Raw genomic sequence first — 10,703 nt, 5'->3', positions numbered from 1 at the left:
GGCAGCTCCCCTGAGGTGCTCTCGTGGACCTCCTGCCCCAGTCTGCTGGTGGGAAAGCTCAAGGAGGAGCTCAAACACACCGTGGTCGGGGACACCGTGAAGAAATCAAACTCGCCAAACTCCCAACCTCAGCCTCCTCAGGGCCCTCCGTCCAACTTACCTCCTCAGATTATCACAGACCTTCCGCCGCCGACACACCTGCCCGTTCCCCTGCAGACGCTGGAGACGCTGCAGACGCCGCAGACGCCGCAGACGCCGCAGACGCCGCAGACGCCGCAGACGCCTGGCCAGGACGAGGACTCCGTACTGGGGGTCCTGAGTCCCCCGAACACAGCCTTGAGTGTGGACTCGACGCGGAGCGAGGGCGGGCACTTCGACAACAGCGTGCTCCAGCTGCAGGAGCAGGACCACGAGGAGGCTAGATCGCCGGCCCCCTGTGAGCACTGCGGATGTGGCAGTGGGATGGAGGAGCAGACGGGAGAAGGGGACTGTCCCGTGGAGCACAGTGAAGAGGGGAGGCAGAGCCACCACCATCACCCCGATGACATCAAGCTGCACTTCCAGAGAGCGGGGCCCGGGTCGGGCGGGTTCTTAGAGGGGCTGTTCGGTTGCCTTCGGCCTGTCTGGAACATCATAGGGAAGACGTACTCGACAGAATACAAGCTGCAACAGCAAGGTTAGTTCTGGCTTTTATCTTCCTGGAATCAATTACGGACACTAAATGCGCCGCTGTTCAATTCCATATTGGTGTTGTAGGGGAAGCTGGACAGCTGTCCGTTTGAATTGAGGTCATGGTTAAGGTAGACTCACCTTGCTGCAGGGCTGCCTTCACAGAGACGCTGCAGGATCCAGTCCCGGTCAGACAGAACAGGGCTGGGTCTCGTTGTGGGTCCGCTCGTGTCCACATGTAGTGGGCAGCATAGCTTCTCCTGTACGCTGGTTTCAAAACCACATAACGAGGACGGAACAGCGTATGACTCACTGTGGGAGAGTTTTAGCAGTTGAGCACAACAGGGCGTTATTTTTTGCTCAGTATGGCTATAAAATATAACATCTAGTGTAAACCATGTTGTGTTTTTCTCTGAGCTACTGTGTTTACATGAAGATAGTTTTACAAAGCTTAAAGTACACGACATTTATTTTGAAAGTGTTGTGTTTTTTCCTCAAGATAGAAGATAGATAGTTGTTTTTTTTGTCGTCACGGTCATTGCACTTGAGTTTTTAGGGAATAAACAAACAAGATATAAGTTGTTGATGTGAGTGAGCTTTAGCTGTTCTGGTAGGTGGATTTTATTCACTCTGGATTAGGGCTGTACCGGATTGTTCGAAGCATCAAAGCTTCCGGAGTAAGTTATGAATAACTTACAGAAACATTGTGTACAATAGTCCACCTTCTCTTCCCTGCTCTCAAACACACACACACACACACACACACACACACACACACACACACACACACACACACACACACACACACACACACACACACACACACTATGTTGACGAATCTACTCACCAAACTCTCAGAAAGAACGCGACTAAGCGTATTTCTAAAAATGTTGAACTATTCCTCTAAAGAGCAAACGTGACAAATAATATTGCTGTATTGTGTACAGTTCAAAAAGCCTCGATATAAAACTTTTAACTTTTCATTTGTATGTTTCCAGACATGTGGGAGGTGCCATTTGAGGAGATTTCCGAGTTGCAGTGGCTGGGCAGCGGTGCACAGGGAGCCGTCTTCTTAGGCAAGTTCCGCTCCGAGGAGGTGGCCATCAAGAAGGTGCGTGAGCAGAAGGAGACGGACATCAAACCTCTGCGAAAACTCAAGCATCCAAATATCATCAGCTTCAAGTGAGTCTGCCACCACTCGGTCTTGCATGTGACCTGATGTTGTCCGGTTCTTTTCCGCTGCTGGAGCTCTGATGTGCACAGCTTTAAACACAAGTGTGTTTTGTCCATTTTTATAGGGGTGTGTGCACCCAGGCGCCTTGTTACTGCATCATCATGGAGTACTGTGCCCAGGGCCAGCTGTACGAGGTGCTGAGGGCGGGGAGGAAAGTGACCCCCAGGATGCTGGTGGACTGGGCCACAGGCATCGCCAGCGGCATGAACTACCTTCACCTGCACAAGATCATTCACAGAGATCTCAAGTCTCCCAAGTGAGTGTCCTCTTTTTCCTGGTATTGAGCAGGAGCCTCATTCACAATTGACAGTCTGTTACGCAGCAACCCACGGCTGCTGCGGTCTGATCGGCCCACAGCAGCAGCAACAATTCATCCTTTTCAGCTCTCAGTCATCTGACATTCAAATGCCGTCCTCAGAATTAAACGCGAGTGGCCTTGACGTAAGACCGTGTCCGGTGTCATCCTGCTCCTCCGGTCTCATCCTGGGCACACTGTAGACCTCTAGTTTCTCTAATCAATATCATCGTGCTGCTGCAGGGCCAAACACTGTTAGTCAGCAGAATGGCAGCAGGCTGAATGTACTGGAAAGGTCACTCTCATTCGGCTAATGGGGTGTTTCAGATGCAGAAATGTGCTCCAGTAACAGTTTAACTGCAATCTATTGGTCAGGATGGTTCAACCCAGGTCATCGGGCATGGATTAATGTCAGCCTGACACTCCTTGGCTTCAGTATGAAAGAGTTTTTTTTATAATAGCGCTAGAATGTACTGTGCGGTTGATGCAGATTATTATAGGACTGCCATAAACGTGTAGAAGAGAAGTCTGCTAACAAGTCTGTGTGATTTCTGTTTGTGTCTGTCTTCAGTGTTTTGGTCACCTACAACGACACTGTGAAAATCTCCGACTTTGGAACGTCCAAAGAGCTCAGTGACAAAAGTACAAAGATGTCATTTGCAGGTACGGTGGCCTGGATGGCCCCGGAAGTGATAAGAAATGAGCCTGTGTCTGAAAAAGTGGACATCTGGTGAGTACTGAAATGACTTTTATTTTAAGAAATAAGAAAGACATTCGGGCAGTGTTCAGCTGTGTCAGTATATATCTTAGATAGAAGTCTAATATTCTGAGAGTCTTCTGACTTGCTTTTCTGTTTAAGGTCGTTTGGAGTTGTGCTTTGGGAACTTCTGACCGTAGAGGTTCCCTACAAAGATGTGGACTCCTCCGCCATCATCTGGGGTGTTGGCAGCAACAGTCTTCACCTTCCTGTCCCCTCAACCTGCCCGGATGGCTTCAAAATCCTCATGAAACAAACATGGTGACGGCGGATCACATATTCTACGTTAGCACCAGCACATCTGTTAGAATATTGCTGTTAAAAAGGTTTTATGCTGCGTTAACAAATGCACCACAAAGGTTTGCCTAAAAGAACATTCTGAGCATTCTCATTTAATCATATCTTTCTCTGTTATTTGCTGATTGCAGGCAAAGCAAGCCCAGGAATAGGCCTTCGTTTCGTCAGATCCTCCTACACCTCGACATTGCCTCTGCTGATGTCCTGGGAGCTCCTCAGGAGACCTACTTCAAGTCTCAGGTCAGCGCTGTTGCTGCAAAACCCAATAAGTCACAAGGCTCTCTATTCTTGATATGCACCAACCCTGAGTGTAGTTCAGCCTTCGACAGTATTTACTTGTTCTAGATGACATTGTTCTTCGAGGTACAAGTGTGCGTTTAAGTCATTTGATGTCTTTTGTGTTTGAGAGTGGATTGTCAGCTTTTTGTCCATCCGCATTACAGTCAGAATGGAGAGAGGAAGTGAAGAAACATTTCGAGAAGATCAAAAGTGAAGGCACCTGTATCCACAGGCTGGACGAGGAGCTGATCCGACGCAGGCGGGATGAACTCAGGTGTGTAAGAAAGGAGATATTTACAAGAAAAGTCAACTATAGTAAATGACTAGTATGTTTAGCATGTATCTATTTCTTTGTGTTAATTATGTAGTTTTATGAAATTGAAGCAGAAGTTGTTGGAGATTAATATTTGTCTGCATTTCTCAAACCCTCAGGCACGCACTGGACATCCGGGAGCACTATGAGCGGAAGCTGGAGAGAGCCAACAACCTCTACATGGAGCTCAGTGCCATCATGCTGCAGCTGGAGGTCCGGGAGAAGGAACTCATGAAGTATGTGAATAAATCCTTTAGCACAGTAGTCATCAGCTGGCTTCACTGCTGTCCTGCTCCTTACTTGTGTGTGTGTACTACCATTTCCTCTTTATAAAAGGCATTTCCAGTCATTTTTGACATTTTAAATGATCACAATGGCTGGCAAGACAACTGACCGACTATGCAGCTCGTGAGGAGAACAGAATAAAAAGTCATTGTTTCAGGTCACGCTCAGTCGGGCGTTTTTAAACCTCTTAGAATATTACTTATCTTTGCTTGGGAATGGCATTTCCTTCCTCTTCTGAATAATTCCTGCATATGTCTTACTTTCCCACGAAAAAAGAAAGAAAGATGTAATTAAAATAGAAAGTCAAATTCAAAGTAAGATCATCTGTTTTGGTTTCAGATACATTTATATAGATTTGTACGCCTTATTTGATTTCTGTCTACCAGAGTTTGGAGTCTTTTCACCATAATTTAACTCCAGAATAATTCTGCCGTCCCTGTAGGAGAGAGCAGGCAGTGGAGAAGAAATATCCAGGGACCTATAAGCGTCACCTTGTCAGACCCATCGTCAGGACCAACGCTGTAGAGAAGCTCATCAAGAAGAAAGGAAGCATGTCCCACAAACCGGGGATGCCCCCCACTAAAAGGTCTGAATCGTAGCAACTGAACAGCTAATTGTAAAAGAAAAGATTTCAATTTCCTGTTTCGGCTGCTGTACGTCAATTAGCATTTTCAGGTTCATCTAGACTCTAGATATGAATCCTCTAGATTCTAGAGGATTCATATCTATTAAATAAGTGACAATTCTGAGTGAAGTAGTATGAACTACGAGATGTTCTGGTAAAGCCAGTTGTGTGATTAGAAGACGTGTTGGGGAGAATAAATAGATTTTGATACATTATGTTAATGTTCTCTAATTCATCTCTTTCAGACCCGACTTGCTTCGTTCTGATGGCATCCCCAGCCTCGACCCACTCCCCTCCCCTTCACCTCTATCAGCCAGCCCGAAGGTGTCCACGCCTCCCGGCAAAGCCCGCTACCGAAGCAAGCCCCGTCACCGCCGGGCCAACAGTAAAGGAAGCCACAGCGAGTTCCCCGGGCTGCTGAAGCCTCTTGCTGGGGCATTAGAAGACACCCGGTCTCTCCAGGAGCAGCCGTTCCTCCATCACCACCACCACCACCCACAAACCGAGGGGCCCTTCCTCCCCTTAAAGGGCCGGGAGATGGCCGTTGTCAACTGTGCCAACAACCTGCGCTACTTCGGCCCCGCCGCTCCCCTCCGTAGCCCGCAGACAGACCACCTCCAGCGCCGCGTTTCTGGATTCAGCCCCGACCTCATATCCACCGCTGTGGATGCAGACACGCGACAGCGGACTTTGTCCGCCAGCTCCAATCCTGTTCCAGGTGCTAGTGCTGGTGCTTTGTGTCCCTGCTGCCAGGCTCACCCCTTCCCTGGCTGCCTACACTGTCAGGAGACCCCTCCTGCATCAAGCCATCCAGAGTTGCCCCGCTACTCTCTGCTCAACACCCAGGAAGGCACCGCATCTTCTTTGGGGGCTCCCAGCAAAGATCGAGCCTCAGTCGGAGAGGCCACAAAGAAGGCTCAGCCACAAGAACAAGAGGCGTCCCAGCGCACTCGCACCCTGCTCACTGCACTGCCCCGCACTCTCAGACCTCTCAGGAAGGTGAGCAAAGCTGGTAGCCTTCCATCGTTTGGTCTTTAGTACGCGTTTGTGTTAAGAAAACTGTGAAAGATGATTGATTAACAGCTGCAATTGCTTCTCTTACAGGGTGGTGACGAGTCATCTGAGGAGGAAGAGGGTGAGGTTGACAGTGAAGTGGAGTTTCCAAGGAGACCGAGGTAAGTTACAATTCATTAAAGCTGGGGTCGGCAGTTTCTTTTGGTCATCGTTGGGCAAGCCCGCGGTTGTCCGGTAAGCAGAGATGCTTTTGACGGTAGACTTTGGTCAAGCAGAGCAACCGAGATGAAGACTCAACTGACAGCTGAGAAGATAAAACACAAAAGTCATGTCAGAGAGAGGGCGTTCCTATTGGCTGTTTTACAAATGCAAATGTGCGTGCACGTCTCTTCAGAAGGTGAAAGCCTGATTCAATGGCGGAATATCCTGCAGAAAAGGTTTCTATTCCAGCATTGGCAACGACTGCCTACACTGCGAAGCAGTAAAGCTCATAAAACTGCCGCTATATAACGGCATCCGGCTCACAATCATGATCGGAATGAAGTTTGACCTGAATAACTTGTGCTCTTACAGGTTACTGTGTTCAGTGTGAGCATACACCTGTTCTCTTTTGGTGGGAGGGGCTTAGGACAGAGGGGGGAGAGCTGCATGATAAGGGCTGTATTTTCAAATTCTTTCCAGAAAACTGCCCGTCCTAGCTTTAAGTTTGCCACTTTGACCTTAACTGTGCTCCAACACTGTTTCATCAGAACCCAAAATAATCATTATAGTCTGTAACACTGAAATTGAATTCCTCTGCACCCTCACAGACCTCATCGCTGTATGAGCAGCTTCCAGTCCTACTCCACATTCAGCTCAGAGAACCTGTCGGTGTCTGACGGAGAGGAGGGAAACACCAGTGACCACTCCCACAGCGGGCCCCTGGAGAGGCTGAGCACCAGTCAGGAGGAACATCTGGATGAGCTGCTGTCGCACACGCCGGACATCCCCATCGACATCTCCACCCAGTCAGATGGCCTCTCTGACAAGGAGTGCGCTGTGCGCCGGGTGAAGACCCAGATCTCACTGGGAAAACTGTGCTCCGACGAACACAGCTACGAGGTCCATACTGCGGATGTGTGTGTGGTCCCGTCGTGTTAGCGCTTTGTATCTTAGCCCTGCTAGTGATGATCAAATACTACAATCGACACTGAATCCGTCTTTTTTTACTCTCATTTTTCTCCCAGAATCCACTACAGTTTGGGGATTCAGACTGTGATACATCAGAAGCGGAGTGCTCCGATGCCACCATCAGAAACAACAAAGCTGGGGCTCCTTCCACATGGTGAACCCCCCCCCCCCCCCCCCCGAGGGCTTGGCTCTGTTTTTGCCTGGAGGCCATCGTGTCCCGCTCAGCCTTGCAGAAAATACAGCAATAAGAGGACGACATTGTAAACAAAGCTCCTTATAGCAAATCCCCCCCATGCAATCTCTCCCAGAACCTCCCCCAAAACCACCCTTCATAATCCCTCATTTCCCCTCCTCCTGTTGCACAGCGTCCAGGCAAACCCATGGCAGGGATTCCCCCTTTTGAATGATAATGTACAGTAGATTGTGTAACATTCATAATTTATTTTTGTCTGAGTTTCGAAGGAAAATCAGTAAATTCTCTGATCATTCAGAGAGAAAAAAACTTTTTAAACCGAGCATGGGCTAAGTGTGTGTTGTGAGGATGATGATGATGAGGAGGATGTGTTGACGTGTTATATATTTGGTCTCTCAGGTGACTGACGCAGACAAGAAGTGTCACTACAAGCCTTTTGATCATTGCTCTCAGCATCTTATTATTTTAGACCCCCCCCCACTCTTACTAAAGTAAGATCAACCTGCTTTATCATGAGTTTACAGTGCAGATCCCTGTTCCCCTAACCCTCCACCACCTCCCATCCCACCCCCACCGGGGTGAGGGGGGAACAGGGAGCTTATTTTAAAACAGCGTGAACACCAGCATGAACGTCTTGCCTCGCAACCCGGACTCCCTTCCTTTCTAGAAAGTGTGTGTGTGAGAACACAAAACCCCTTCCCCTCCATTAGACATTACAGTTTCAAGTCTCATCTCAGGATTGTTCGAGGACTGTGAGAAACTGGACTGGACCAATTATTGTACGTATAGGAATCTTCTTTGAGTGGCACATAATATGGACCATACAGGAGACAAGTCTTACAGATGTTTATTGCTGTAAGAAGACATTAATGTTATGTAGAGACGTAGAGCGTTTTAGTTGAAATCCAGGTGCAGTAGCCCATTTCTTAAAATCACGAAGGTGCAGCGTTTATCATTTTCTAGCAGGGTGGTTTCTACTGGCTGATAACGCAATGTCCAAAAATAATACTCGTTTTTTTTGTGCTGTAGTGAATACAAACCGCAATAATGTAGGTTGGCGCTCAGGTGAGAAGTTTCCTTGCTCAGGATCTGAGGCGTCTAGCTGGCTAGACACTGAACGGTGGCCGGTGGCTGTAGGAGAGCAGCACGTGTTCAACAGGTTGTTATCGACGCTAGTTTTTAAAATGTCATGAATTCGCCTTTTTTGGGGGGGGGGGGGGGGGGGGTTTGATGCTCAGGTTTTAAGTTGCTGATTGAGATCAGGAGCAATATATCAACAGCCACTAGATGGGGAAAGTTACAATGACTTTGCTTGTGTCGTATAAATGTCCCCGGCTCCAAACCCTTCGAATCCCAGCAACACAACTACTTTGTCTTGTCATCTTTGAAAGGGGATACTGCACCTGTGAGAGCTTTATTTTGAGCCCTATTTGAGTGTTTGTCATCCAAAAAAAAAAAAAATAGCCAGCCAAGGTTGAATTGAACGATAACGATGTCAAGATGTCAGCTCGGCTGAGATTCTGAAGTTAGGAATAAAAGCCAGAGACACGGCCACAGAGCAATAAAGCATGCTCTTGGTTTTCAACAACCTCATCTCAGAGTAACTTACTCCTGTATATAAACATCTGTAAATGTACTGTAATCTGTTCTCCTCCCTATGACGTCTCGCACAGCTCTGACGGAGCCTTCCGTCACTGATGATGAGGCCCCCCCCCCGATTGGTTGAAAATGAGCAGGACATTCTTTCATCTGTATTACGTCAGTATTGAACACTGCAGGAGGGTGTGAGTCTGGAGGACCGAACAGCACAAGGTGAATCTAAAACTGTACCGATGGATCAATTGCTCTTCGCTTGAAAAGGCTTACACCTGATACTGAAAGCAGCTGCTGCCTTTCCCCGAGCCTCCCACTCTGTTTACATACGTGTGAAATAACCTAGTGTATTGTAATAACTGGGTCATCCGATCAAGCTGTTAATAGCATTGTCTTTCTGGCATATATCCTGTGAAGTTTTGATTGTTGTAAAGTTTTTATTTAATTCTTGTTTTTTTCTTTGTAGCTGGCCTACGTGATTATTGAATTAATTTATTGTGAATGACTGGTAAGGTTTCAGGTAGCTTTAGAAATGTCATGATCTATGATTTCTCCTGAATAGTATTATTTAAAGGAAGCACAATGACTCGGGGGGGTGGGGGGGGGATGAGGACAGTATTTGTATGGGAGAACAAAAGCATTGCATTTCATTGGCATAATTTTTTTGTCTGTGTGACCCTGCAGGGGACCATTCGTCATGGAGATGATGAAGTATTGAATTGGCAGACTTTGATTATCAATGTCAGGCACTATAAGGAATCACTAGTACAGCCAAAATCCAGCTAGTGCTCTGACGCAGCGGAGACGTTAAGGCTGAAGGCATGATGCTGATTTCTGTACTTCTGCAGAGATCCCTTCCTCTCATTTGTAATAAAAATACCAGATACTGACATCTGCAATTCGGTGAAATTGTCTCCAACTGTAGACATCACATTGCCTCATCCATTGACATCTGTTTCTTTGTTACTCTCATTTCCAACTCCCTGTTTCCTGTTGAATGGCATTACGATCAACCAATCCTGTCAGTTTCCTGTATTATCCAGTGTACAGTGGAATGGGTATCTGGGAGAATAAAATCAGAGCAAACTACTGCATGGAATAAATGCTGATGTACTGTACCCGACACACTGTGGTCCGTCTCTTCTCTTCTAAGTTGGAGTCATTTATAGACTCATTGAGTTTTAGAAGTTCATGCCTGTTTCACGTGTATTTTAGAAGCCACAGGAGCCATAGTGCTAAAGTTTTATACAACAATAATATGAAACCCAACCACAGTCAGGATTTTAGAAGTACTGAGGTAGCAGAACTTTATTTTCTACATTATATTTATTCATTTGAGTGTTCACTTATATTTACTGTCTCCCAACATAACATTTTGTAACAAAGTGCTCTCTGAGCTGACAGGAATTTGGTAAAATTATTTTTACTTTAACACCAGGCACAAAGATGGTAAACCTAAAGAATACCTTAATTCCAAGAAACAAGACTAAGTTTTCAAATTTCAAATGTTTTAACTACGACTATTGATTTGGTATTTTTCAGTCAAGTCTGGTGTTCACTAACTAATTAAGGCAATACAAAAAAGAAGTAAAACCTTAATTAATTAATTAATTAATTAAGGGGCTCTCAAATTATTTTGCCCCCACCGTTGTGAAAACGGTGACAAAATGATGTACTTCATTATTATATATATTATATATCTGATTTTCAACGTCGTAATAATAAAACCTGTTGAAAAGGTTGTTGATGGAGGTTAGTGTTGTAGGCCTACATGCTGTTGTTGAACTCGAGGAGGCGGGGTTAATGTCTTAAGACTTGCTGAAGCTGCAACATTGTATTGGCGGACGGTGCGGGGTCATAAAATAAGCGCTCACTTGTACTCCTCCCCGCGAGCTCTGCTCTGAAAGGGGCGGAGCCAAGTCCCTGATAACGGCTGTTACGTTGACGTTCACTCGAACGTTACCTACTGCTGACAAGGA

The 10,703-nt window shown here is 46.6% G+C and overlaps 1 protein-coding gene across 2 annotated transcripts; it reads left to right on the top strand.

Annotated features, from left to right (window-relative positions):
* The first annotated feature begins 580 nt into the window (after window positions 1-580).
* map3k13 (mitogen-activated protein kinase kinase kinase 13) lies at window positions 581-9,227 on the top strand. 2 transcript variants are annotated; one of them, XM_079276886.1, is made up of 13 exons: window positions 581-676; window positions 1,668-1,851; window positions 1,968-2,159; window positions 2,770-2,928; window positions 3,058-3,216; window positions 3,384-3,492; window positions 3,696-3,805; window positions 3,964-4,080; window positions 4,572-4,715; window positions 5,000-5,753; window positions 5,859-5,929; window positions 6,578-6,869; window positions 6,995-9,227. In XM_079276886.1, exons 2-13 carry the CDS (start codon window positions 1,670-1,672, stop codon window positions 7,094-7,096), a joined length of 2,391 nt encoding a protein of 796 aa, XP_079133012.1. In that variant the 5' UTR covers window positions 581-676; window positions 1,668-1,669; the 3' UTR covers window positions 7,097-9,227. The 2 variants fall into 2 exon arrangements, with proteins under 2 accessions (XP_079133012.1, XP_079133011.1); XM_079276885.1 differs by having other exon boundaries at window positions 6,578-6,884.
* Window positions 9,228-10,703: the final 1,476 nt, after the last annotated feature.

This window comes from Melanostigma gelatinosum (assembly GCF_949748355.1).
Source record: "Melanostigma gelatinosum genome assembly, chromosome: 10".
Taxonomy (NCBI): domain Eukaryota; kingdom Metazoa; phylum Chordata; class Actinopteri; order Perciformes; family Zoarcidae; genus Melanostigma; species Melanostigma gelatinosum.
The sequence above is the reverse complement of the archived record's forward strand: the minus strand, read 5'-3'. Positions and strand labels throughout refer to the sequence as shown.

Bases quoted from the DNA above. Each gene is read 5' to 3' on its own strand.
- map3k13 (XM_079276885.1), top strand. From the start codon at position 1,670: ATGTGGGAGGTGCCATTTGAGGAGATTTCCGAGTTGCAGTGGCTGGGC. The intron at 4,716-4,999 runs GTCTGAATCGTA...CATCTCTTTCAG, and splicing joins GGGATGCCCCCCACTAAAAG to ACCCGACTTGCTTCGTTCTG. The intron at 5,930-6,577 runs GTAAGTTACAAT...GCACCCTCACAG, and splicing joins GAGTTTCCAAGGAGACCGAG to ACCTCATCGCTGTATGAGCA.